Source organism: Crocodylus siamensis, chromosome 8 (genome assembly GCF_052110815.1).
Source record: "Crocodylus siamensis isolate JL-2025a chromosome 8, ASM5211081v1, whole genome shotgun sequence".
Classification (NCBI taxonomy): domain Eukaryota; kingdom Metazoa; phylum Chordata; order Crocodylia; family Crocodylidae; genus Crocodylus; species Crocodylus siamensis.
In genome coordinates, this window is record NC_143402.1 from 53,812,091 (window position 1) to 53,839,910 (window position 27,820).

Consider the following 27,820-nt stretch of genomic DNA (forward strand, 5'->3'; position numbering starts at 1 on the left):
GTGTCTTTTGTAGATGTGGCCATTGTCAATATATGCTTAAGAGATCCCAGGTAGAGGTCATGACCCCAGCTGCACAGGAAGGCAAAAATCACCCGTAGTCCATACTAATCTGTCCATGGGGTGAAATTCCTTCCTGACCCCAAATGTGGCACTGGGCTGACCCCGAGCAGAGGGGCAAAACCCTCTAAACAGGAATCTCCTGCTTTGGTTCCAGCAGGAGCATTGGCACAGCCCAGTTACCATCCCCAGCCTTGACAGCAACCAACACCCAATGCCAGTGACGGAGGCTTAAAGACACTGTGGCATGTAGCAGAAATGGGGGGGTGGGGGCAACTAGGAAAGCCAAAAAGCCTGGGAAATACCCATAGTAGAACATAGGCATCGCTACACCTGGGTCATCCTAGACCAGTGGCTGCCCAACCTTTTTTTTTTTTTTTTTAACAGCTCCAGTGATGGAGAGTCCACACGTTCCTCAGGTATCTATTCCACAGTCTGTCTGCTCTACCAATGAAAAATATTTCTGATATCCAAGCTAAGCCTACTTTATTGCAACTTCAAGCCATTGGCCTATGATCATAGAATCATAGAAAATTAGGGCTGGAAGGGTCCTCAGGAGGTCATCTAGTCCAACCCTCTGCTCAATGCAGGATCATCCCTGCACCCACCGAGCCTCAATCATACGATCCCGTGCCGCCTGGCCCAAGGACTTGGTGGTAACCTTTCGCTCCGTCCCTTAGGGGAGGTGTCACCGATCTCCTGGTTCAGGCGGTCTTCCCCCTCCTTATCCTGCCTGCCGTGACTTCGATGATATTTCAGTGGTGGAGGGGTACGACTGTCTGATCCTGGCTGCCTCCCCGCAGCCAAGGCGTGATGTTCTTCGTGAGGCTCCAACCTCCCCTGTACCTCGCCCTATCCCAGCCTCAGCAGTGTGCTATTGTGGTTGCCAACGACCGACCCTTACTTGATGTAGGGTCCCTCCTGATTTTAGTCAGGCCTAGGAAGAGGGCCCAATAAACCCAGACCTTTTCCTGACTCGTGCGAGCTTAGAGGGGCCCTGGCTCCCTCTGGGTGTGATGCTCACCAGTAACGATACCAAGAGCAATAATGGAAGTGATATCAATGATAATAATAATAACAATAATAGGTCCACCAAGAGGCTATGGTGACCTTACTTCAACACCCCTTCACAACCTTCCTTATATCTCTGCCCAGGCATATCTAGCGCAGTGCCATCCCCTTAAACCCCACCTACTCTTCCCCTTAAGGGCTACTATGCAAGCTCGGGTGGGGATTTTCTCCCATAAGTATGCCCTCCACGTTCCTCGATGAAGGAGCCCTCCCTCAACGGGGTTCCAGTCTGTGTCCTCTGTTGCAAGCGTGAAGGTCTCAGTTGGCCTTCTTGTATGGATACCTCCTGCTTCGTACTTCTGTCGGCCTCGAGCCCAGTTGACGAGGTCACTCCCGTCGGCTCCCCTCGTGGCCCGAGGGTTATATACAGCCGGGACATCTGCGTCTTCTCAGGTCCGCCGGCAGCGTCTCCCCCTGGGCACGGTTCGGATACCTTTTGTGAGCCCGAAGCAGCATCCCCTGTTCCCTCTACTGCCTTAGTAAACCCGAGGACTCTTCTCTTGCCACCTCTCCCCGCCCTTGGTCCGCCTATTTCCCCTTCTTATACTCCTGGGTTGGTTCTCCTCCCCCTCTCTCCCAGCTGTTTCCCCTTTAAGTGAACCACGGCTAATGAGTCGCGGGGGCTCCGCCGCCTCTTTCCGCTCCGCCGCCGCTTCCAGTCCCGCCGCGCCTCGTGCTGCCGGTGAGTTGGTTTTGCTCATTCTTCCTTTCTCCTCCTTCTCCCTGGGGTGTGCTGTCCCCCAGGGTCCCTCTTTGACCCTTCAGGGTTCAAGTCTCCCCCTTGTCCCGGGACAATCCCCAACTAGATCATTCCAGCCAAAGCTTTGTCTAGCCAGGTCTTAAAAACCTGAAGCAATGGAGATTCCACCACCTGTCTGGGTAACCTGTTCCAGTGTTTTATTACCATTCCAGTGAGGAACTGTTTCCTAATATCTAACCTAAACTTCCCTTCTTGCACCTTGAGACCACTGCTCCTTGTTCTGTCATCTGCCACCACTGAGAACAGTCCAGCTCCATCCCCTTTCAAACCTCCCTTGAGGTAATTGAAGGCTGTTATTAAATCCCCACTCAATCTTCTCTTCTCCAAACTAAGTCCAGTTCTCTCTGCCTCTCCTCATATGTCATGTGTCCCAGCACCCTAACCACTTTGTTGCCCTCCACTGAACTCTTTCCAATTTGTCCACATCCTTTCTGTAGTGAGGGGCCCAAAACTGAATACAGTACTCCAGATGTGGCCTCACCAGCAGGAAAGAAAAAGTGTTTTTCTTGAACCTCTTCTTGAATACCTCCAGGGATGGCTTAGAACTGCTCGTTTCCACTGCTTCATACCTAGTTCATGCCCTGCTTCTGTTCCTCCAAGCAGATGGTTTGCACTTGCTCAGAGCTGGCCAGCCCCATCCTACCCTCCCCTATGCCAGGATGGGAACAGGTGTGTCTTGGGAGGGAAGCTACAGTGCCCCCCACTGGTTAGGGGAGAGCAGCTAGGAAGTGGGGGAATGTGGTCACCCCAGAGTCTCCAAAATCTTACATTGCCCACAAAATAAGCAAACTCCATCACAAAGATGAATAGATATTTCATAATTGTTCATACTCTGTTACCTGTCAGCTCTGTCTTCCTGAGGGAGGTCTAGCACCCAGCTTGCTGGACTTACAAAAAACTTTTTTTATTTTTCTCCCCCTCCCCCCCATACACACACACACATACCTCATCTAACCAGAACTAAGCAGAAGAAAAGTTTAATAGGCATCTCAGGCTGTACATTCCCCGGTCCCACTATGGGAGGCCTATTTAAACTTGATTGACTAAAACTCAGTTGCCGGGTATGGGAATGCTGAGGCAAGAAACCAAGTCAGAGGGGGTATGGACAACATGTGAGCAACGGTTAAGGGTTCATCACAATGTCCAGCCCATTGGAGCCCTGACCACAAATGCTGTCATACTTTTTCCGGGATGACTGGTGGAAGTCCTCCCCACAAAGTTATGAACACTCCAAGTAATCAATCCCTTTAAGTAAAATCTGAAAGTCATGCTAAGCTGAGGCTTATTCCCAACAGGTAAAATATAAAACACTAATGCTGACTTCACTGTGCAAGCATAGCTAGGCCATCTGAGAAGATCCCTTCCAGTATATTCATAATAATTTCAAGCTGGCTTCTAGGTGTCTAGTTACTCCTTAAAACTTAATGTTTTTCCAGGTTGTTAATCAGTTTCTTGAGATGTTTCAAACCAGATAACCCCTTACCACTGAAAAAGGTAATTAATTTAAATGTAAATTGTTTTTATAACAGGATTTTCCCTGTCAATTATGGTTTGGGACCCTCTTGGTTTACACAATTAAAAGAATGCTTTGAAGAGGCTAGACTAAGGGTATAAGAAAGCTGTAAAGTAGCAAACAGTGTGCTTCAAGAGAGAGAAATCTTTCCAACACCATCTGCTATTCTCGAGAAGCTGGGAGAAACAGATTGTTTCCCTTCAAGGATCGTGCTGAGAACTTTGTTTGTCAACAAATCACTTGAGTGCCCTGAAACGGTGAGATCCCAGCTCTCACTTTCTCTCTCTCTCTTTCTCTCTAGGCATAGCTTTCTGATCCTGAATCTTATTAGTTAAGCTTGAGCTAGGTTTCCCCAAATACTCAATGAAACCAGGATAATATTGTAATTGTTTCTGTTTGTTTTCCCTTGCATGTCTATTATTACTAGTACCATTATACATTTTATATACTTAGCAATAAATAACTTCTATAGTCAAACTAATGGTAACTGGATATATTTTTCCTTCTCTACTTCCACTTCCCCACTTGCTCTGCAGCAATGCTTCTTTTACCTAAGCCAAAGATTCCTGTGAAGCCCAAAAATACTGTGGAGTCCTAGAGGCTACCACTACTAGGACAGTTAGGGCAAAAGATTGGGACGTGCTGAGTTTGAAATACATAAGGGGATCAGCTTGTATAGACTGATTGACCCAGTTTGGCTCAGACATGCCCTAATGAACTAAATGCTAGCCCATAAGTGTGTCAGCCGGACACCCAGCTGGATTCAGAAGCATTCTGTTCACCTGTGTGCTTGTGTCTGACTGCATTTTATTGTTACCTTAATGAACTGATTCCTGGCATATGAGGGTGTCAGCCTGTACATGCTGATCAACCCAGCTAGGTCTGGCGTGTCACACTAATGTGTGTGTGTATTTGACTGATTTGGTGGCTGGAGGAACCTAGCCCCATTGAAACAGAGTCCTGCAAGATAGCTCCATTGGGGGTGAGGACTTGCAGAAGGGAGAGATACAGCTCTGTATAGAAACACAAGTAACACAAGCAGCACGTTGATAGAATTACAAAGACCCTAAAAATATATCCCTAATAAATGAGCATACCACAAAGTGATGAGCAAATCTGGTAACAACTCCATTATACCAACACACCCAGACTGCCCTCAAGTCTCTAGGCCAGCCCCCTCCCACCCCTCAGAGCAGGGATAGAACCCAGGCATCCTGGCTCCTAGCCATACCCTTGCTCACCAGGCTTCTAGCAGCAAGTCAGAGCTGTGCAAGTCAAGAGATGGCATTAATACGTAAGTGCTCAGAGCAGATCCTAACATTAATACCACATAGCATTCTATTGCGTTAGCGTGTGCTAAGTGTAACATATAACACCACCATCTGACATTTAGCTCAGCCTGCCTCTGCTTCCCCTTCAGACTGATGAAGGCCACCTGATGCTCAAAAACCTTGTTCAGCAGCTCTCCCAATTCTACCATTGGTCCAGTAAAACATATAACCAAAAGGCCTTGCCACTGGACATTTCCTGGACCATCATGGCTCCAATGTCATCCCAATGCTCCTTAAAGCACATATGCATATGAGACCGTTTTAATGCTGGGATAGAAGTTCATCATTTCATTTTTAACTATTTCTACAGGTCTAAAAAGAGTCATCAGTTTGATGCTGCCTGGATTTGCAAATCTTTTTCTATTAATTGGGTTTAAAGACTTTAGACATGTACCTTAATTTTTTTTAGCTTATTCTGTTAGTTCTGCCTCTTACTGTGTACTGCCTATATAAGTTTTGGCTGACTTCAGGCTTCTTTTTTTCTTTAATTATGTGTAAGGGAGGAAGGTTACTGCACTTTCAAACTGCTTTAAGATCACGTTTCTTTTTTTATATAATGCTTTAAGCTGTTTTATTTTCTCCTGTTTTTAAATTTAATTCGGCTTTATGGGCAGATTTTTTTACCTTATTATACTGTGTGTCCTGCCCATCTCCATGGGTCTGTAAGCTGGGCTTGGGGAAGTTACTGCTCCCTTTAGGCTAAACTCACCTCCTATCAGTGGTCCCTAGGGTTGTCTCTGTCCCTGCACCCTAGGGGCATCTCTTTCTCTCCCAGGCATACAGAGGGCACTACAGAGCCCTGTCCCCTCCCCAACATCGTTCCCCAGGCCTCAGGCAGTGTGAAGACACTGGACTGAGACTTTGGGCAGGAGGGCTCCAGTCCTCGCTCTGCCACAGACTCCTCAAGTCACCTTGGACAACTCAGTGCCCCTGGGGCCTGGTATCTCCCTGTGACCCAGGGACATTGATGCCCCACATCTGTTGGCTCTGTGGAGAAGTAACCTTGGCTGGCCTCTTGCTCTGGCAGGATGGCACTGGGTACAGGGGACAGCAGAGGCCTGTTTGAAACAAGATGCCAGTACCCTTCTTAGCTGTTTGGCCCATTCCCTGTGGCCACAGGATGAGGACAGCCCCTCCGGGCAGCCTTGGCTGCTTGCACCATATCTAGCTATGTGGCTAGAGGGTATCTCCATAAGGGCAATGGTACAAATGGACAGCATCTGGCAAGCCTCCTCCAGCCCCTTTGACATGCTCTGCAAGCTCCTATAAGAACACAAGACCTGCCATGGACTGGGTCAGACCTTGGGTCTATTTTGCTCAGTTTCCTGTGTCACACAGCAGCAGGGAGTGGATGCTGAAAGGCAGAGTGAACTGTATGTCATATGCAGAGCCAACCCTTGGGGCAGGGTGCAAATTGGGGTGACCGCCCCAGGACCCGTGCTCAGGGCACCACCACTCTGCGCAGCCACCGTGCACTGCTGGCTTTGCACTCTGCCTATTCCCCCCTCCCCCCACAGACCCTGCACAGGTTTATATGCCCTGGACCCTGCACACCCCTAGGGTTGGCTCTGGTTATATGTGCAACACAAGCCTTGTGCTGGCCTGGCCTGGCTTAGCTTGATCTAAGTAGAAGCCACGATAGCACATGCATAAGGGTTGTTGTGTAGTGAGCATAGGCTGTAAATAACCCTGATGTGTCCTTAAAATGTAAGAAAGTAGGTGGCAATTGGTTCAGCATGAAAATACAAGTAAATAGGGAAAAACTATATACTCCGTGGTTAAGTTGGTTGGGTGATATAGTTGGGGATGGTCCTGCTTTGACCAGGGGGTTCAATCCTCATTTTCTATGATTCCATGATTTGTATGATAAATTTGTATAACATAGGACTATCATGAGCTCAACTCTGAAAGAAGAATACAGTACAGGCAACCCCTGCTTGGTGCTCTTAATTGGTTCCTGAAAAACCAAGTGTTAAGTGAAATGAGCATTAAGTGAAACTGAAAGTTTTTGAGGACCCAAGATGGTGACTGCGAATGTTATAATGAAACTTGCTGAGTGGTAAGTAGAATCAGATATCAATTTAAAATGAGTGTTATAGCGAAACAGTGCTATGCAAAACAGCATTAAGTGAGGGTTGCCTGTAACATCAACACAAAGCCCTGAAGGACCAATGACACCTGGCCAGCAGACCTGTTTTTCTTCAAATCTGAGGCTCCATAAGCACTGTCCTTGTCAATGTAGAGAAGCCATTGCTAGAGCATATCTCAATAAAGCTTTCAATTCATGACTGGTGCCATTGGGTGTTATTGTCATCACTGCTGTTTTCCTCATTGGGTGTCACTGATGTCCTGTCAGTGTCAGTCTCAAGAGGTGTGGTGTCAATGAAGTCACAGCCAGGAGATCCCAACACCAATCTTAAAGAATGACCACAGGCTTGGTTCGACAACAGATTTGGCCAGGTTTCTTGTCTACAAACACAGCCCTTAACATGGCCTAACATGTACATCAGACCAGGAGTTAAAGCATTTGTACCTGTGACAAGGTAATCAGCACAACACCATGCGGGCTCCCCGTAGACACTACAAAGTTCTCCTGATTTCCAATTCTCCTTTTATATAAAGAAGTACTCAGGAGGGCTGGGAGCATCTAAGAGGCACAATATTGGAAGTTTAGAGTTCAGGTGATGGGTCTGCAGTGGATGGTTTGGATAGGACTGATCCCCGCTCAGGCATGGGGTTGGAGTAGATGGGACCTCTGGAGATACTTTCAGCCCCACTTCTCTAAGATTCCCTCAGGGGTCCTAAGCGAGGGGCACAGAGAGGAAAAACCTGGGCTTTTCAAGCTCTGGTCCTGAGAGAGCCCTCAGACCTGTGACATATGCACAAGGATGCCCTGGTTTAGTTTACATGGGAACCATTTCCCCCAGTGCCGCCCCCCCCCCCCACCCCCCCGCCGCCCATGTTCCCTTTGCCTAAAATGAATGTAACCAGCCAAGTGCCTCAATGCTTTCAATGAGTTGAAAATTATCCTCAAGGTGTGAATAAACTTCTTAAGCCTGACATGAGGGCAGCCATGTGAGGGAATAAAGGTTTAAAATATTCATAGAGGAGAAAATAATACCCCAGACAGGCTCCCCTGGGGGTGGAACTGAACCCTTCCACCCCCAGCAATGGTCCCTTTCAGAGGGGCAGTTGCCCCAGCCTGCCCCCCACCTGCCTCCTCAGCCCTTGGGGGATGGGCTGCTCAGCCTGTCTGGGGTGGACTTGACCCCCTCAGTCCATGGTAGGGGGTGGGGAGTGTTGCACCAGCATTGGTTTATTTGTTTTTAAACTAATCTGCATTTGTTTTATTTTAATAATATTTAGTTTTAATTAAGCTTTAGTACAAATCAATAATGTTTAGTATAGGTATAGCAGTCATTATATTTTATGTTTTAATACAGTGAATTTAAGTTACTATAACTAAGTTTGTTATTGTGTCTTTATATATATTTGGATGTATGGATAAATGAATGGTGAATGGTAAAAGCAGAGTAAGCTGTATGTCAGCAAACAAGTTACCAAATGGTGAATCATGTTCAAGTGGCTGAAGAATCCAGGCCGGACCAGGCGAAGAATAAAGGTAAACAGAAAAGATAAGATTGAAGACAAGGTCTGCAATATCTCAAAACTAGAGACTCTGGCCACAGCCCACACCACTGATAACGGAAGGATATTGTAAAACAGTGATTGAAGAGCAACACCTAAAGACTGATGCATGGGCCTAACTGCTTGTCAGGGTGGACAAGTACTGAGATTTCAGACAAAGGAACTACAGAATCAGTCACCCAACACCAACTTGATAACCCCTATAAAGGAGAGAGACTTCACAGCAGGACAGGGCTGTCCCTGGTGGGAGGTGCGAATCAGGGTGACTGCCCCAGGCCCTGTGCTTTGAGGTGCCCCATGGAGCTGGGCAGAGCAGTGGTGGTGCAGAACTGGACGGAGCATTAGCTCTGTGTCCTGCCACTCGCTGCCCCCCTGCTGCTGACACCGCCGGCAGCAGCTTCTTTGGGTCCAGGGCCTGTGGGATCGGAGTGGGGTGGGGCCCCACACCCTGCTCCGGTCAGCTCTGCAGCAGGAGGTGGGGTAACGCTCTGCGAACTTCACCGGAACGCAGATGCGTCTGCATCCCCCGTTCCTGACCTCATACTAGCCAGGCTGGCCACCTAGCGTATTGTATTCGAGCAACAAACTTTGGTAACTATAACCTGCACAGTATTTGAGAGCGAGTGTGTGTGTGTATGCATGAGTGCTCTTCTGAATATTATAATCAATAAACACAGCATTTTCCATTATCCCCCTCATAAGGTCTCACTCGTTATTTGAGCTAACTGGTAATTTGTGCAACTGGGGCTGCTTGTCCTGTCACCACTGGGGCAATGGCATGAAGGGAAAAAGCTCGTTTCTCTCAGCCTGCAAGGAGATGCACTCACCACCCGCTACAGCCGGTGCCCTGGGAGTGCCCCATCTGCCTCACTGATGTGAGTTTTTCTCCCTGGGCAGCTCAGCCCCTGAGGGGGATGGAAAGGCTGTCCTTGAGCTGGGGAACCCACCAGGAATGCTCTGGTTCTGCCCCAGGTTGTGGGGTGGGGCATTTGGAGAGGCCGTGGGGTCAGGAATGGGGCAGAAACAGCTGTGATTAGAGGAGGGGTAATTTTAGGCCAACAGCATCTCCCCTCAGCCCAACGCACTCCTCAGTCAGGGTGACTCCATGTCTTTCTGTTGTACCCCCTCCTGGGGACAGAGGTGCCAGTTTCCTTCACCAAATGAGAACAGGCCCTGCGTTCTTCCCTCCTTGCAGGGGCCTGTGCCCCGAGCTCTAGGACAGAATCCTGCTCAGCTTCTCCTCTGGGTGCAGACAAAATGAGCCCATAACTGAGACCAAGACCAATTCTCCACAACAGGATGCTCGGGACACTGGCCAAGCAAGGAGACACAGGGAAAATGTTTCCCCAAGAACAAAGGTGGTTAAGAAAAGTCTGTGCTGGAGGGCACAGATAAGTAAAGCAGCAAGGGAAAGCCTCAATGAGTCCAGTTTAGAAATGTCATGAAAGAAGGGAAGGTTTTGCCTAATCCTTATATCCCTATTATTACCCATAAGGCTCTACTCCCTCTCACTGCAACCCTGATATACCCCTACAAACCTCCATCACTGCAAACACTATGCCTCCAGCAGTCCCTTGACTCTCTGCTCCCCACCCCCCACCAATCTCCCCATTAGCCTCTGTCCTGGCCGGATGGGGGTTTTATGAAATACAAGGGGTGGGTTGGGATAGACTGCTTTCCCCCTGTTCAGGTGAGCCAAGAGATAAGGGCTATAACACAGCCGCTAAGATGCTGGGCAGTGGGAGATTATGGTCTGGCATGCTGTGAGAGGAATACAGAAGCTAAGGTAGCTCAAGGAGGTGTTGGAGACATCAGGATTTTATACTGGGTAAGGTGAGAAACTTCCCACCTGTCAGCTGACACAGGGGCTCCAGTAAAACCCCTGGTATACAGAGTTCTGTGAAAACAGGAGAGCATTTGCCCATTTCAATCCCTGTCATCCAGAGAAGTGGTGCAGATACTCCTTTTGTCAGCATAAAGGTTGTGCCCACATAAGCAGGTGCTGAAACCCTGTAGTGCAGGTGATGAATCTTTCCTGGAAGGGAATGACAGGGAGAAAACCCTGCCTGCAAGCAGTGACCTGAAAATTAATCTTTTTTCATTAAACACGTCCCGCCAGGGTGCCAGATTCTGACCCAGAACTGCTGCCAACCTTGTCCAGTGACCACTCCCTCCGCACTGGAAAATGAGACTGTCCAGCAGTCATGCTGAGCAGAGACAATCACAGCTGCCATATTCTCCCCGGCTTGAGGACTCTTTTTTTCCTCAGAGACAAAAGGTGAAGAGTCAGGAGAACTTGCCATCCTGCAGAGAGCAGGATTACCATGAAGGGCTTGTTTCCACCCAGATCCTGGCTCCCTCTGGGGCTTATCGGCCTGACATGTTGTGGGGCCCAAGAGGGATGGGGTCTAAGTGTGTCCAGCCCAATCTCCCAGCCCCTGAGTTATCAATTCCCATAGTCTTTGCTTGAAGTAAAATGTACACACATGTCGATCTGGCTGGGAAGATCAGTGTCATCTACTCAGCAGCTAGGACCATACCTTTCAACACTGGAGGGACCTCAGTTTACCCTTGTTCTGGGACCCAACTGTCATCGTTTCCCATCCTACCCTGTGAGACCTCTCCATATAGCATTCAGACTGTGCTTTGTTTCAGCCACTGTCTAGACTATACTAGATAGTAATCACCTCCACTCCCGATGGATTAAGCTGAATATTTTCTGTTCTGGGAGAACGGAAGAGACAAGTCTGATGCAGCTTAGGTTTTTCCTGGAAGAGTGTTCGCTGGAGAAATGCTCACTCTCTTACAAATACACAGTTACTGTAGAGCAGTTTCCTGCCTCTCTTGCTCTGTCCTGAATGCAGCTGCTCCAGTGCCTTCTCCCCCATGCCTATGATCCCACCTTATGGTCAAGTGAATTGGATGAAAAAGACAAACCTGCCCTTTAATGGCACCCAAAATACTTCCACAAAGAAGAAAGAATAGATCAGAGTAAAACCACAAAGCAAAAGGCCATAACAGAAAAAGTGTAATTTAGTGCTACTGTGGTCACAACTACAATGTCAGAGATTGTATTAGCTAAGTGACAGTGATTAAATCTGTTTTGTTCACTCTCATCCGAACCTGCAGCAGTGAGGCTGGAAGGAGTACCCCTGGATACTGCAACATGGACAACTTGTTGGCAGATGGCATGGCAAAATGAAACTGTTTTGGGCTCTGTAACCAATTCTATAACAAGAAAAAATGGTAAGTATAATGTGCACATACACTGAATGTAATCTGTGCATAACTTAAGTAAGCAAGGGACTGCAACAGAATTGACCTCCTTAGGTAAACAGTAGGCACTTGATAAACAGCACCAGATATATGCAGAAAAGCAAAAAGAACTGGAAAACACAGGAAAACACCTATAAAATGGCAGAAAAACCATCTGGAAATAGGCAAAAAGCAGAAGACATGAACCAAGAGAAAGAAGGGGTACAGACCACCCATAAAAGCAGCAAAAATGAAGTCTATGGACCCTCACCCCACCTATCAAAAAAGAAAGACTGCAGACCCTGGAGGCATTTAGAAATGCCTGGCCAGCTGCAGGGAGACACTCTGTCCTTGGGACGACATAAGACTTCTGCAAAGTTTCTGCTGTTTCCTGGCTTTAAGATTAATTGTAACTTGCTGTACTCAATAAATAACCTCTTCAGAAAACAGACTGTTCTTGTCCAAACCCCCTTTTACCACTTCAGTGCCACTGCCTAAATTTTAACATTAAATCTGGGCAACAAATTGACCAAGGGAAAATCAGGACCCCTGGAGTCCAGCCCTGAATCCACTTGTCTCCTCTCTCCCAGCTGTAGACTGTAACCCCCAATATAGCCTGTTCTGGAAGTCTCCTAAACACTCCCATCCCCAGGGCCATGCAAGCCCAGTGACTAGTGTATGGGGGCATTTCAGAACAGGTGCTGGACTCTCTCCCTTCTTCACTTCAAGTCACAGGCTGGAGGAGAACAACAAGCTGTAGCTGGAGACACTAACCCATGCCAGTTGTTAGATTCGAGCTTGTGGGTGCGCTGGTGCTTGGTGAGAACAGAGCTCTGCCGGAAGCTCTTCCCACACTGTGTGCAGTGGAATGGCTTCTCCCCGGTATGGATGCGCTGATGGACGTGCAGGTGGGATGGGTCTTTAAAGCTCTTTCCACAGTCCTCGCAGTGAAATGGTTTCTCTCCAGTATGCAGACGCTGGTGCTGGGTGAGCGATGTGCTCTGCCGGAAGCTCTTCCCACACTGGGCACAGCCGTATGGCTTCTCCCCTGTGTGGATGTGCTGGTGGGCTCGCAAGTGAGACAGGCGGGTAAAGCCCTTCCCACACTCCCCACAGTGGTGTGGCTTCTCCCCTGTGTGCACATGCTGATGGGCTCGGAGGTCGGACAGGTTGTGGAAACTCTTCTCGCACTCTGCACAAGGGTGTGGCCTCTCCCCCGTGTGGAGACGCTGGTGGAGCTGGAGCTTGGATGGGTAGTCAAAGCTCTTTCCACACTGTGTGCAGTGAAATGGTTTCTCCCCACTGTGGATGCGCTGATGCTGGGTGAGAGCAGAGCTCTGCCGGAAGCTCTTCCCACACTCTGGGCAGTGGTATGGCTTCTCCCCTGTGTGGATGCGCTGATGGACACGCAGGTGGGACTGGTCTTTAAAGCTCTTCCCACAGTCCCCGCAGTGGTGTGGTTTCTCACCAGTGTGAAGGCGTTCGTGGACATGAAGATGAGAGGAGTGGCTGAAGCTCTTTCCACAGTGCCCACAGTGAAATGGCTTCTCCCCGGTGTGGGTTCGCTGGTGTTGAGTGAGAGATGTACTCTGCCGGAAGCTCTTCCCACATTCAGTGCACTGATACGGCTTCTCCCCTGTATGCACGCGCTGGTGGATGCGGAGGAGGTCTGGGCGGGCAAAGCTCATTGTGCACTCCACACATTGGTATGGCTTCTCCCCTGTGTGGATGCGCAGGTGGACACGGAAGTAAGATGGGTCGCTGAAGCTCTTTCCGCAGTGAGTGCAGTGATGTGGCTTCTCCCCAGTGTGGAGGCGTTGGTGGACACGGAGATGAGATGGGTGATTGAAGCTCTTCCCACAGTCTGGGCAGCCATAGGGCTTCTCCCCACTGTGGATGAGCTGGTGCTGAGCGAGAGCAGACACGTGCCGGAAGCTCTTCCCGCACTGGCCGCAGCCATATGGCTTCTCCCCAGTGTGGATGCGCTGGTGCACTTGGAGATGGGACAGCTGGTGAAAGCTCTTTCCACACTCCCCACACTGGTATGGCTTCTCCCCAGTATGGATGCGTTGGTGCACTCGGAGGTGGGTTGGGTTGTTGAAGCTCTTCCCGCAGTCATGACAAAGGTGGGGTAACTTTCCTGAGGGTGATCTCAGGTGCTTGTAGTGGAAGCTCTCAACACTGGGGTGGACCACCTCCCTGCTGTGGGTCCGTTTGTGTGCCCCGAGTTCTTCTTGGCCCCAGAAGCTCTCACCACATTCTCCACATATATATAACACATCTGTCCTGTGAGTGACGCCCTTGTGGGTCTTTGAGGCTCTCTGCCCCTTGAAGCCTTCTCTGCATGCAGGGCTCTTTTGTTGCACAGCTGCTCTCTGTCCCCATTGTATAGGGAGTTGGTTGCTGACTGGGATCACCTCCATGTTTGCAATCCCTGCCTCAGGAAGTTGCACCTCAGCTCTGCTTATCATCATGGTACCTGCTGGATGGAGAAGGGAACCCAGAAATTACTTCGTGCTGCTGGAAAAGGGAAAGCACTTCAAGCACTATTATTTCTACCCAGCATGTAATTAAAGGGTGGAACTAGTTGCCACCCAGATGTGGTAGAAGCTGACCATTCAGCTAGGGTCCAAATGAGGGACTAGACACATTCTTGGAGGAAAGCAGCATCAGTAGCTATTGAGCACAGGGGTGAGGGGCATGCCTCTGAAGCAGAACTTCCTAGATATTAAATGCTGGATACTGCAAATGGGAGATGAACAGTGGGAAAAACCCTGCTCAGACCCAGTTCACTATCCCTTTCAGCATCTGCTCTCTACCACGTTACACAGAAGACCAGGCAAGATGAACCACTGATCTGACCTAGTCAGTGGCAATACTTTGGTTCTTATGTCACTTGGCTGGGCAGTGTCCCAGTTCAGGGCTGGACCTTGCCAGCTGGATACCCTGGAAAAGGTCCAATACCAAGTGTTCCCAATGCTGTGGGTGGAGGGACGGATTCCCAGTGGTTCTGTCCCAAACCCATGCCTCATCTGTGCGGGGACAACTGAGAGACTTAACAGCCAGGTGGTATGTGCCCTGGGCAGCAGTGCTGGCAGAGGCAGAGGCAGCAGCAGCAGCAGCAGCAACCAGGCTGGCTGCAGTCAGTGGGCTGACAGCAGTTGTAGCACTGGCTCCCTTTTATGTGCCCTCTCTAACAAGTAGGTATCTACCTACATCATGGTTGAAGAGTCCAAAATTTGCATCTGGATTGCAACACTGGTCACCATTTTTCTGGTCTTTTCACAGTGGGACCACCCACTGCCGACTAGCTGAGGGACCCTGGCAGTCCTGCCCCATACCACTGATTGGCCAAGGGGCCAAAACCATGGCATAATTATCCTTATAAAGCCTGCTGGAGTCATTAACTGATGTGTTAGATTACTTAAGCATTTAATTAAACTCTAAACTGAAATGCCTTATGAAATTAAAGCTAAACACACCGTGAATTGCAACTAATATCATCACCATAATTTATTATTAATGTTGTGAAAAGGAGTTTAGCAATACTCAGTGCTAACCTTGAAATAGGCAATTCATGTTAGCTGTTAAACACTAGCATGGAGCATCCACTGGCAGTTGCCGTTGACATCCTCAGACTCTGTGGGGTGAACACTTGTTCATACACAGAGACTGCACCTTCAGAATCCATTGAGTTGGTTGGAATGGAGAGGACGCGTTTAGCTAAGGCATACAGATGTGGAAACCAATCAAAAACAGACTCCCAAAACACAGTCACAGGCACCTGGCACTCTTTGACAAAATTAATGTAAGCAACACATTCCTTGTCATGCTTTCTGCCATCCAGAGATTGATTTTAGTAGCTGAAGGTCAAAACTCAGCAAAGGCACCTGACTGGGGTCAAAAATGCGAATGGCACTAAGGAAGGAGGCAGCCGGTTGTTCTCCCCAGTGTGGAGGCGTTGGTGGACACGGAGATGAGATGGGTGATTGAAGCTCTTCCCACAGTCTGAGCTGTGGTGGTAGTGATGGGTTGTACTTGCAGTACTGGTTCAACTCTGCAGTTATTGCCTGGAACAGGTCCCTTCTCCACTGGTTTTCATGAGGACAGCTTGATAATTCTTGTGATGCCATATCTTCAGCCCAACTTATCAAATCCATCAGCTTATGTGCACGGTGGATTGCAGCCTGCCAGCCTTCAAACCACATTAGAAGTTCCATGAACCAGGTGGCATTTTCTGCCACAAACTTCACTTGATCTCAAATGTCTCCCTGCTCCAGATAATGTAGCTTAAGCATACACTGTGTGCCAGGTGTGATTTCCAGCTCCTCAGATACAAACTACTGGTAGTACTGCATATTCTTGGCATGGTAATGGACCGCGCTGAACCACAAATTCCATCATGTGAGCAGAGGCTCTGATGGCAGTGGCACAGTCGCATGCGAGTCTCCACTTTGACTGGCAAGGGACTCCTTGTACCAGAGCTTACAGCCTGGACAGTGCTTGAAGGCTTTCTTGAAGGAGAAAACCAGGCTATCCACTTCAGGGAACTGCACGTGCCACATGTCACTTACCAAAAAGACAGAACGTGCATACTGCAGGTTACATGAATTGCACTGGGCATCTGTCCCTAGAGAACATCAGAGAAAGCCTTGCACACATACGTGACACTGCTGGACAAAAATGCTGAGATATTGTTAAATTCTAAGTCACAGTCAACAACAGCCTTCACTACAGCCTGAACCATGGTACAAGAATTGACAGATGTGAGGTGGACCGGCTCTGTTCGAAAAGTAGCAGGTCCCGGTCTGTCCAGCTCTCAGGTACAAATAAAATGCACAAGACATAATTATTTTGAGGGCTGGTGGCTTCAAATCAGCCACAATGGAGATGGATTCGTACACTGCCAATTCATGGACTGCAGACTTTTTGGATTGTACGTGCAAAGCAATCACTGCAGGGAGATAGTTCTGGTGAAGCTTGTCTGCACATGGGAAACATCCAGCATTTGGTATGTTTTTGATCAAGTAGTCCCCTTAGGGTGGTCAATTTTCTTCAGCGGGATGTTTGCTGCCACAAAAGCCTCCGCAAGGGAAAATGTTGCCATTTGCCTCGCCAAGCTGCTTTCCGTGGTCCTTTTAAAAAGCAAGGACATGGTTGCTTGTTTCTTGCTCTGACCTTCAGCCTCTGCAGCTGCCTTTCGCTTCACATGTGCCTTGGACTTTAAGCGCTGATCTACACAGTTTTTCCTTGACATATCCAGAGTCATGGTGTAGGTGGTACAGAGCAATTTGCCTCTATCTGCATGCAAGGTCCCTGTAGGATACTGCCTTACATGGTCCAGAACTGATATGCATTTTGCCTTCTTGGAGGATTTTGTTCTCACAATTCATCCTCCTCAGGCTGCAGCATGCTATAACAGCATGCCTCTGGCTACCTCAACTATGGTGCCACAACCCTTTCACTTCCCCAGCCAGCCCCAGACTGGCACCTGTATTGACAGCCTCAAATTAGCTCCCTTTCACCCCAGATGCTCCAAAGCTGAAAGGCTTCCCACTCATTTCTTTGCCTGTAGGCAAGTCGTTTTTTTTTTCCTCTGGGTGATCCTGCCGAAATCAGAAACCACCATTTTTCACAGAAGACACCTAATTTTGCATTTTCCATGAAAAAGGCAAAAATCACAATTTTGGTAGGCCCTGACTGAGCACCTGGGGTTCATGCCTGCCACGTGTTATGCTATGGGGAGAAGTAGATCACCTCACACCCTCTGGGGGTAGACATGTGGAATACATGCACTGGCACAAGATCTGAATGGCTCTCTGCTCTCTATGGCTAGAAGGGAGACAAGAGGCCTCTCTCTAATGGAAGAACAAGGCTCTCAAAGAGCTTATTTACACCACAGCAGTTGTGGGTCCTGGGGAAGATTCTGCTGAGCATTCCCCACCCACCTAAGGTTGCTGCCATGCTAGAAACATATAACATCACCAGTGAAGCTGTTTAGAGCGCATCCCCAGCGCTTGTTCTCAGGCTTTCGGTATCTAGCAGTCCTAAGAACAGCATGAGGACAAGAACTGAAACAGCTTCATTGGCAAAGTGCTGGGTCTGGAGTGCTTCCACAGGCATGGGTGTGTGGGGCATGCTGAGCACTGCCCTCTCTGGGACAGACCTCTGCTGTGGTATAAGCAAACTCTAAGGACTGCTGGGAATAGAAAGAAAAGCCAAACTATGCCAGCCCACATCCCTCAAGGAAATATTCCTGAAGCGGAGGATTTGCAGCTCATGTAGCAGGCATAAAGGAGAGCTGGAGGGCTCATTTCCTGGAAGAAGCAGAGCTCTGCTTCCTAACTGCCTGCAGAGAAATCTCTTCTCTGAGGAATGAGGCCATGGAGCTTTCCTCTGCCAGTGAGCCTCAGGTGTTCTCCAGGTTAGAGGAATCTGCTCTGGGATAAAGGCCTTGGGGTTAACTTGCACTAAGTCTCAGGACCCAGGGTTTGCAGGGCCCCCAAGAGGCAGCAAAAAGAGGAAGATTCTGCTCCAACCATGAGGAGTTTATTTCCCCTAGACCATGAGTTTGTGGATTCCACTAACATCTGGGAGCTATGAAACACAGTCTGAGACGCTGATTAAACACTACCTGTATTTTTTGTTTGCTATGGAGGGAAGTTCCAGTTCCCACTAAGCAGGAGGAACCAGTAGCAGTGGATAGGAACCCCACCCTCTCCCTAATGGCTCCCAGGGCTTCTGCTCACCATTACAACTGTCATGAGGAAATACAGGTCCCATCATGCCCTCCAGAGTGAACGTATGAGGGTGTTTCAAAAAGTAATAGCAATTTCAAAATAAAACCATTTTGGGTACAATGAGTGGGAAGCTACACAGCTACACAGCAGCGGAGAACACTGATAATACTGCTGAATGTGCCCGTCGTTTACAACTATGTAGAGAACTTAGGGTTAGGTATTTGACTGGTCATATAAAGTTTGGTCAATTAATCAATCAAATAATCAGTCAAAAATTGCAAACAGAGTCAAATAATATATAGAAAAAACCCAAATTTCCCATTAAAAAATGTGTCAAAAACAAGAAAAAAAAAATCATATTTCTGTCAAGAAAACTGAGAAAAAAAATTCACTCAACATAAGATTGCTATAATCTTTGACCGGACAAAAAACTTGCAGTCAACTGACAATATTTGACTAATCACTTGACCAGTTTGCCAACCCTAAGAAAACTCATGTCATACAGTAAATGTTCACTGCATGGAAAAAGGTATTCTAAAATTGCCATTATTTTCTGAAACACCCTCACAGAAGCATGTCCACCCTGGGCTGTGGTATCAACTCTTCCAATGCTAAGTGATGACAAATTCCAGCCTGCAATACGACATGGAAACCCACTGTGCCCAATACTGAAACATCAGGCTAGTTTGGCTTTACTACTGTAGTGTTTTCTTACAGGCATGCTCCCACCACCATGGCAGAGTTCCCTGTCAAAGGAACTGGGGCTCAGTCTTGGGTGGCGAGCAACAGAAACATTGCTGAAGGGGTGGATCTGGATTTCATGTCCCACAAGCCCTAACAGGGGAAGAAGAACAATTTCCTGTACTCACAAGAACACATGCTTGCCTGGATAACATGCACCTGCAGGGAATGGGAAAACATGCTTGCCTGAAGAACATAGGTCATGGTTTAAGGCCAGTATCCTGGGACAGCAGATCAGGGCAGGGTTGCAAGTTTCCAGTTATCCTCTCTCTGGTATTCAGCAGTACTGAGGAACAGGCATAGGGGGAACTGCCCTGACTTACCTGGAGATAGGTCCTTAGACCACGCAGTTTCTCCACGGTTCTCATCATCACAGACCCAGAGCTCCACCTCCCCTTGCTGGATACGGCAGATCAAGTCCGGTGTGGGACCCTTATATCCTGTGCAAGGAAGTGAGTGAAGGGTGGTTATGCTTGGTTACTCTCCACCCAAGCCCCAACTGGGACTTGAGGAATGGATCCAATGGACTCAAACATTCTAAGAAGGCCTCAAAAGAAAAAGCAAATGTGGACATATAGAAAAGACAGCACTCCAGGGGGGAATCTTCAATACATAATGGACCTTGTCACCCAGGTAAGCAGAATGGTCATTTTAAATATAATGCATAAACCATTGAGATGTATATGAAGGGTATAAAGCTCCTTGTAGCAGAATGGAAGATAAGCAGAAGTACAGTGCTCTGTGATGTACTACAAAGAAAGATGAAAACATTTCCAAATTTTTTAAGGTACCAATTTGGAAAGACAGAGATGGATGGATGCAGTTTATTATCAAGGTAATTCCAGGCAGAGAACTGGAAATGGCTTTATTCTTGATGAAAATTTGCACTGACAAGTTTTGGAAGCAAAAAGAATCAATGACAGTCACATAAGAATGAAACTTTGTATGGGGGAGAAAGTAATTCTTATCAACAATGTACAGACAAAGATGGACTTTATAATAACAGTAGATGCTATTATATGTTGACTACCAGATATGGGCTAAGGGACCATTACTTTTCCACAGATCTGACCCAGCAAATTTAGGTGGTCTAAAAGAGTAACTATATGAAGACTCTGCAATTTGTAAATCTGGAACTATGTCAAACACTTATTTGTTACATCCAAGAAAATCTTTTTAATTCTTGAAAAAAAAAAAAAAAAAGGAAATGGTTACACAGAATCAAATAGTTAGATTATGCCTAGATTGGGCCCTGCATGCCCAGATCAGGTCTGCGCAACTCCAGCCTGGGCCCATGCCACCCCACCCTGGCCCTGTTTGCCAGGATCAGGCTCTGTATCATCCTAGCCTGAGCCCATGAAGTCCTGTATGCCAGGATTGGGCCCCATACCACTCCAGCTGGCCCTATGTGCCTAAACTAGCACATACCGCCATGTTATCTGGACCACAAGGTCCTCAAGTATGGAAATTTGGCAGCATGGGAGCTGCAATTAAATGCTGCCGCCACTACCCCACTGCCAAGTTTTTAACTCCTGGGGAGCCTTGTGTGCTGGATAAGTGACCTGAGGGCCAGCTCTGGCCCATGGACTGGGAGCTAAGCACCCCTGGATTATGGAGAAGAATTATAAATGGATACAAATCTAGAAAGGTTATAAACAACATGGCTATAAAACTAAAAGCTAAGAAGTTTACAATTGCTGAGGGAAAAGATTTTTTTTAACATCCTGATTTTCCTTAGTTCTAAGGTTTTAAAACTACTAACATGCAGGCTGTCTTAACAGGCTGGCTACAGAGACTAAGCCCTGAAAGCCAGGATTTCTAACATCTGTAGATGGGTTCCTCTGCTTGAACAAGATTTCAGTCCAAGAGGAACACCATCTGGTGACAGAACTACCTTTTTATTAGCCAGTGGATAATAGGAAGTGGACTTAAAGATAATATGGAAAGCAGGCCTTCTATCTGCTATTTTATTCTTTTACAGTTAGGCTACATGCAACCAAGCCAGAAGCTTTTTATTTCTCTTCTATCCCTATCCTTGCAACCAATGTTGAGTTAATACTGGCTCTACAGACCTTTTATCCACGATGTTTCCTAGCCTGTTTCTAGTTCCTTAAATTAGATTTCCCTTTGCCTAACTGCTTGACATTTCTTGGCCTAGTTTTGCTTTCTGCTCCTAGCTAGCAACCTAATATTTCCTCAAGTCTACCAATAACAGTCCTTCCATGTGATGGGAGAATCATCATGGAAGTGGGTATGAATGCACAGGTTGCTATATACTGTAATACATATGATACAGTCCATCAGTTTCATGGATATGGAGAAAAAGGAGCAAGACATTTCGAGACCCTGCAAAAGCCTAGAGTATGGAACTAGTCAACACTGTTTTCCAGAAAAGAGATGGGCTTAGAATGACCTCCAAAAGAGACAGCCATTCAAGCAGGTAGATTTCACAATGACTAAGAGTGGAAATAGAACAAAAGTTGTTTAATATCTTGAAAGCAAAATGGCCCAACGCAGTGTCCCATTTGCTGACTTTTGGTTTTTCCCCCAAGAATATAATAAAGAAAGTGAACACCAGGGGAAGAGATGAAACGGTAGAAGCTAGTTAAAAACAGAAAGCCAGGGTTGCATAACCAAGTCAGTCTTCAATTTCATTATAATACTAAAAAGCTTGATGCAGATATACTTTGGGATACAGGGAAAGGGGCTGTAGTTATAACTGCTGAAAATATATCCTGGTGATACCTGCAGGCCTTGCTGGAACACTGATTAATACATATACTGCTTGCACAAGGGCTCTGCTAAACCACAGGCCAGAGTAGGCCCGCTTAGTGAACCTGCCCAATGCACTAATTCCTTACATAAGCAAAACTTGGCACGTGGGCCAGATGAGCACTTATGCCAGGAGATGGGAGGACATGGCTGTATCAGGTGCAGAGGTAGTCCAGTACCAGGATAACAAGCCTAGAACAGGAACACCAAGATCAGGATGTAGAACAAGTCCATGGCACAGGATGGCTCAAGATATTCAAGGTATTGGTGGAATATAGTATGTAATTTGTTCTGATCACTGTATAAAAGCAGAATTAGAAATCGTGGGAACTTTGTACAAGTCTTGTGGAGCCTGTGTGGTATTGTACTAATACCTTGTCATGAGCATACACACATTAACATCTTGTTTGTCAGATCAAGAGTGTGTTAGGGCTATGTGTTGTAGATAACGAACCTGGCCAAGCCTTTGCACCAAACCGAATCTGTAGGTCGTTAAGATAAGACTTGTGTTGGGATCTTCTGCCTGTGACATTTTGTCAGCACCCCAGTCCACGAGACTTCAGATCTGACAACGCTTCAATAACACCCAACGAGGACAGTAACGATGACAATACCAAAAGGTAAACCAAATGGGAAGCCTAATGCTGGCATATAGAGATTAAATCAGCTACTGAAGAAAAGAGATCTTCAATAAGTAGCAAAATGAATTCAGACCAGTCATTTATGTGAAAAAAGACAAGATCTGTAAGGATGACAAGAATACAAGAAGCAGCATTAAGTGACATGTACAAGAAACTGAACAGTAGATGGGATGAAAAAGTAATTGATAAGATGACTAAAATCCCCCATGCCCAAACAAAAAACTTGGATAATGATGTCCTCAATGCTTTTATTATCATTAATGGCAGATTAACAGCTGATCTAAGAGAAATCTGGCATGCCTGAAAGGTGTATCTTGAGAAATTCTTTAAAGAAGAATATTCCAGAGGACATCTGCATCCACTGTAAATGAAGCTGAAATTCTAGTGGCCAGCACTGAAAGGCAAACTGAAAAAGTGATTACAAAATGGCAGGGGCATATGCCCAACTTGTGAAAGTTCCCAAGCCATTAGGAGACTGTCAAGCGACAGGGTCCTGTAGGATGGCCGTGGTCTTCCCCAGGCCCCATTACCATGCCAAGTTGGCCCAATGGGCACCCTCGGTTCTTGTCCGCCAGGTCTTAGAGGCAGCCTCCCTATCAATCATTCGATCAAAGTCCTCTTGGACATGGTTGAGATCAATTCCCTGGACCCCTGGTAGGTCCCGCTCCAGGATGGATGTCACAATGGGTGTTTCGGGGTACCCTCGCCTTCTGGGCTATGCGTGGCTCCAACCACCCCTTTACCACGCCCCAAGCCTCGCAGATGGAACCGACGCTGTTTGGTCTAGGCTTTGTTATACTTTGGCCCCCTGGTCATCCCTGGGCTCCCTGCAGCCCTGTCTCATGCTATGCCTCCACTGGTGCTCAGGCTCCCTGCAGCCCTGTAAAGTGCTGTGCCCTCTCTGGTGCCGGGGTCAGTATACCCCCAAATGCTGAGCCCCCTCTGGTGCCAGGGTCCCCATGCTGCCGTGGGTCCCCTATAAGGCCTCCTCCATCCCCTAATAGCCTCACCCAAGCCACCGGTCCTAAACAGCAAACAAAACACAAGCTCCTGGACTATATCATAAATTCAAGCCACCTGGCTATAACATCACTCAAGCCACACCAGGGTGCTCCATCCCTCACCAGTATCAGAGGCTGTACCTGCAGTCAGGCCTCCCTCTCCCCTTTGGTTGCTCTGGGAGAGCTCCTTCCCCTCTGGCTGCTACGCAAGGAACTCCCTTCCTGGCCTCAGCCCTGGGGTTTATATATGAGCCAGGCCCTGCCCCTTCCGGTCAGCTGACCACTGGCAGGTGTGGGCCACTAGCTCACTCTCGCTGTTCTGGTAACCAGCAGCTGGGGCTCCCCACCCACTGCTAGGGCTCTTTCCCTAGCAGTTTCCACTCTTCAAAGGAGCAGGGCACCTAAGTGCTCTGTGACAGAGACGAAGGGGAATGGTGGTTACTGTATTTAACTCAGAAAACTGTACAAGACTTTAAAAAATCCAGATAAATAGTGACTAAATATATCATAGTGACTAAATATAGTGACTAAATATATCATAGCAATCTTTGTTCAAATTGAATGGTAGTAACTACCAATGCTCCAATGAGAGAACATAAACTTACTTATATTTCCCTTTGACTGAGTGTCTGAGAACAAACTTACTTAGACATTCAATGAAAAAAATATTTTTTATAAATATATATAAATTATTTTAATTAATATATATTTTGCAATTAGATGCAAGAGATTAGATGCAAGAGAACTAGACAAATCAGTGACAATCAGTTCGGTTTTAGAGAAGAAAAGATTGCAAGAAATCCTCAGTCACTTTCAAGAAAATTAGAGAAGAATAAACTGCTCCAGGTGGCTTCCACAGATCTAGAAAAAGCATCCAAGTGGGTCCCAAAGGAATATCTTTGATGAAGCTGAAGGAAGAAGAAAGCACTAGAAAAGTACATCTGACTAGTACACGTACATGACATGTACATCAAACTTTCAGATTACAGAACCTATAATAAAGAACTTCTGGAAATGAATTTTCACTTTCATTAGGGCTCTGCATTCAACCCACTTTTTGTCACAGTGATGGGTGTCATGGACAAAAAACTTAGATGGCTTGTACTGTGGATTATACGACATTTGCAGGTGACCCCCTGAAATACAGAGCAATTTTAGAAGGGCAAAAAACCCATTATAGTATGGCAGTGTGAGCTTGATTCTAAGTAAAATGCAATAAAGACAAAAACCATGGCCTGTGGAGGAGATATCAGAAAGGCACATGGGCAGAAACTTACACTGACTCCTGGTTAAAAGCACTTGGATTCTATCGTTCATAGAAATGTCACTAGAGCAGTGGTGTTCATCCTCCAGTCCAGAGCTGTCATCCAACCTGGAAGGCTCCCTACAGGTCTGGAAATTTGGCAGCAGGGGTGTGGTGGCAGCATTAATTGTTGTTCCTCTGCTGCCAAATATCTGGACACAGGGAGAACCCTGTGGGCAGGATGGTGTGATTGTGCCCTGGTCACTCTGCAATCAGATCCAGGCCCATAGATTCAGGCCCATGCACAGCCACATCTGGTGCGCAGCTACATTCAGTGTATGGCATTGAGCTGGTGCACGATGAGATCTGGGTGCATGGTTGGATCTACCACATGGGATTGGGCCAGCGAGGATCAAGATTAGGCCAGCATACAGCAGGATCAGCCTGGCATGGGAGGTTGGGTGGCAGGTAGGATTGCAGCTGGAGGCTGACCCTTTACACCAGGGGCGGGCAATTATTTTGGGCAGAGGGCCGCTTACTGAGTTTTGGCAAGTCATCGAGGGCCACATGACAGGCAGCCCAGGGCAGATAAATATTAATTTTCTAAATGTTTTAGGGGCCCCACACGCCAGACAGAATGGCCTGGCGGGCCGCATCCGGCCCCTGGGCCACATTTTACCCACCCCTGCCGTACACCAAGCATGTGCACAATCCAGCCCATGAAGCAACACTGCCATGGGTTGGATAAGTGGGACACTACTGCACTAGAGGATGAGATAAAGAAATGGGAAAGCAATCTATTGAAGCAGCAGATGCTGATAGGACCTCCACTGATTTACGGTGGCAAGCAACCAAATAGAAGCAAGTGGATTATACATCGAGACTAGGACAGCTAAATGTCTGGACAGGATAAAACTGGAAAGAAAATGAGGAAATAAGACCAATTTGCCAAGTAAAGCCACTTGGTAAATATTTATAAACACTGAGTTGAAGATGCTGTGGACAGGCTGGGAGGACACAGGGAGATCCTCTTGCAAAATAACTGCTGAATATGGAAGCAGCAGGAGTTGGAGCAAAAGACAGACCCAGGAAAAAGGGACTGGTTCAAATAACAAAAAAAGAATATGAAAATACAAAACAGAACACAGGGCTATAGGGGGTGGGGACAGGAAGAAGTAAGAAACAGAACTTTACCCAGGGAAACAAGGGCTTGGTAATTCCTCAGCATCTGATCCTGGTAAAGCACCTTGTCTCCATCTCCCAGCAACTCCCACTCCTTCTGAGTGAAGTACAGTGCCACGTCTTCAAAGGCTTCCCGGAGCTGCAGTCAAAAGCAGTATACATTCAGCCCCTTTTGCTCCAGCCTCATCCAATGCCCAGTCCTGAGCCTTTTGATGTACTACAAAGATTGGCCAGCTTGGCTACACTGGACACTGATGTGAAACTACCTACCCCTCAGCCAACACAGGTGCTCCAGCAAAGCCCCTGATGTGGACACAGCACAGGGTATGTCTACCCAACACAGCACTGCCATCATAATTAAACCAGCAGTAGTGATCCCAGGAATTAATCCGTCTCCATCAGACACTTCCCCAGGGAACTACAGGACTCCTGCATCTCTTGAGTTTTACTCCAACCTATAAAGATCTGGATGCATGGGTATGCTGCAGAGGGACTTTCTACCCCTCAACTGATGCATCTGCTCCAGCAAAGAGTGTGCTGTGGACACAACTCTGCCTGCAGAAGAGTGGTTCTCTCCTACAGTTAACGTTATCCAGAAGGTGGTGCAGCACAGGCTGTGGGTAGTACCCCCTAGTAGGGAGCTGCCATCATCACTCCAACAGCAGACTGCAGGGCAGGTGGCTTGTGTCTCCCCTGGGGAAGCTGTCACTGCCAGGAAGACTCACAGGGAGATCCCCTTGCCAGGGCTGGTGATCCCAGCAATTTATGTTTTCCCCTTAGATACCTCCCCAGGGAACTCCAGGGCCTTGCAGTGCAGCTTCCAGTCCCCCTTTGCTTCACATGTGGCTCTGAGGTGGGAGCTCTTTAGCATTCAGACTCTCAGGGATTTACTGCACCCCATGAAAGAGGGAGCTTCCTGGTGAAGTTTTACCTGAGCCAGGACTGCTCCAGCCATCTCCGCTGTTTGGTGCAGAGGAGCAGAAATGAAGGGGAAAGGCAGGAGGGAATGTGGCTCCTCAGTGGCCTGGGCTGGTGCAGGCTGAACTCAGTGGAAAAGTCAATCTGGAAAGAGGAGAAAGAGGCGAGTGCAACATGCCCACTCCAGCAGTGTCACAGCTCCGGGAACCACCCGGCATCCGGGTCCGTGGGGGGGTGAAGCCTGTAGCGCGCTGGGGAATCACCGGCTCGGGGCCGCGTCCGATACCCGGGCAGAGCCTGGGGCTCATGTCACTGCCCCGCGGATCGTCCCCGCAATGCAGCTCCCACCGGAGCCGCGCTCCCGCTCCGCCGCCGGGCGATGCCGATGCAGCTCTGTCCCCGCACGGCCCCGGGCTCGCACACGGGCTGGCCGGGCCGGAGGGACCCGCCGGGTGACCTCGCAGGGATGTCGCAGCTCCTCGGAGCTCCGGCCCACCCCCCCGCTCCTGCAGGCGGCACCTGTACCCCGGCGGCAGGGCCGGCCGCAGGAGTCTGACGTCACCGCGCAGCGCGACCCGCCTCCTGCGGGGGGCGGGGGAGGCTACCGCTCTGGCGGCCGTGGAGGACCGCGGTTCTATGGTCGTTCTGCTCCGTGTGCAAGTGCGCGTACGGTTGTGCCCGTCCAGCGATGAGGGTGAAGTTGGTTCCTTATTCTCGGTTCCCGGATCCTTTTTCAAAGCTAATTTAGCCCCAATAAAAACTTGTTATTACTGAATTTCACAACCTAAAGAAAGAAAATGTCATTAGCTATGCATATGTTTTAATTAATATGTAAAATAATATCCCACATCAAGTACAGAGCCCTAAACGAAGGTCAGATTAGGATGGGATTATGGGGCAAAATACTTCTTAGGCCACCCCAAATTTCTAGCCATTATCCCAGCCCG

At 47.9% G+C, this 27,820-nt stretch overlaps 1 protein-coding gene across 2 annotated transcripts; it reads right to left on the bottom strand.

The window, feature by feature from the left end:
- Positions 1–2,849: 2,849 nt before the first annotated feature.
- Positions 2,850–27,633, bottom strand: LOC149858590 (uncharacterized). Of its 2 annotated transcripts, none has more exons than XM_090060107.1 (4): positions 26,887–27,633; positions 25,968–26,094; positions 19,440–19,556; positions 2,850–14,114 (listed from the first exon to the last, which is right to left on the bottom strand). In XM_090060107.1, exons 1-4 carry the CDS (start codon positions 26,908–26,910, stop codon positions 12,355–12,357), a joined length of 2,028 nt encoding a protein of 675 aa, XP_089916233.1. In that variant the 5' UTR covers positions 26,911–27,633; the 3' UTR covers positions 2,850–12,354. The 2 variants fall into 2 exon arrangements, with proteins under 2 accessions (XP_089916233.1, XP_089916232.1); XM_090060106.1 differs by having other exon boundaries at positions 2,850–14,117; positions 26,887–27,632.
- Between the last annotated feature and the right edge of the window lie 187 nt (positions 27,634–27,820).

Excerpts from the sequence above, each read along its gene's own strand:
- LOC149858590 (XM_090060106.1), bottom strand. The coding sequence starts at position 26,910 with ATGGCTGGAGCAGTCCTGGCTCAG. Across the intron at positions 26,095-26,886 it reads CTGGAGCAGTCCTGGCTCAG|CTCCGGGAAGCCTTTGAAGA; the intron begins GTAAAACTTCAC and ends TTTTGACTGCAG. Across the intron at positions 14,118-19,439 it reads GTCTAAGGACCTATCTCCAG|CAGGTACCATGATGATAAGC; the intron begins GTAAGTCAGGGC and ends TTCTCCATCCAG.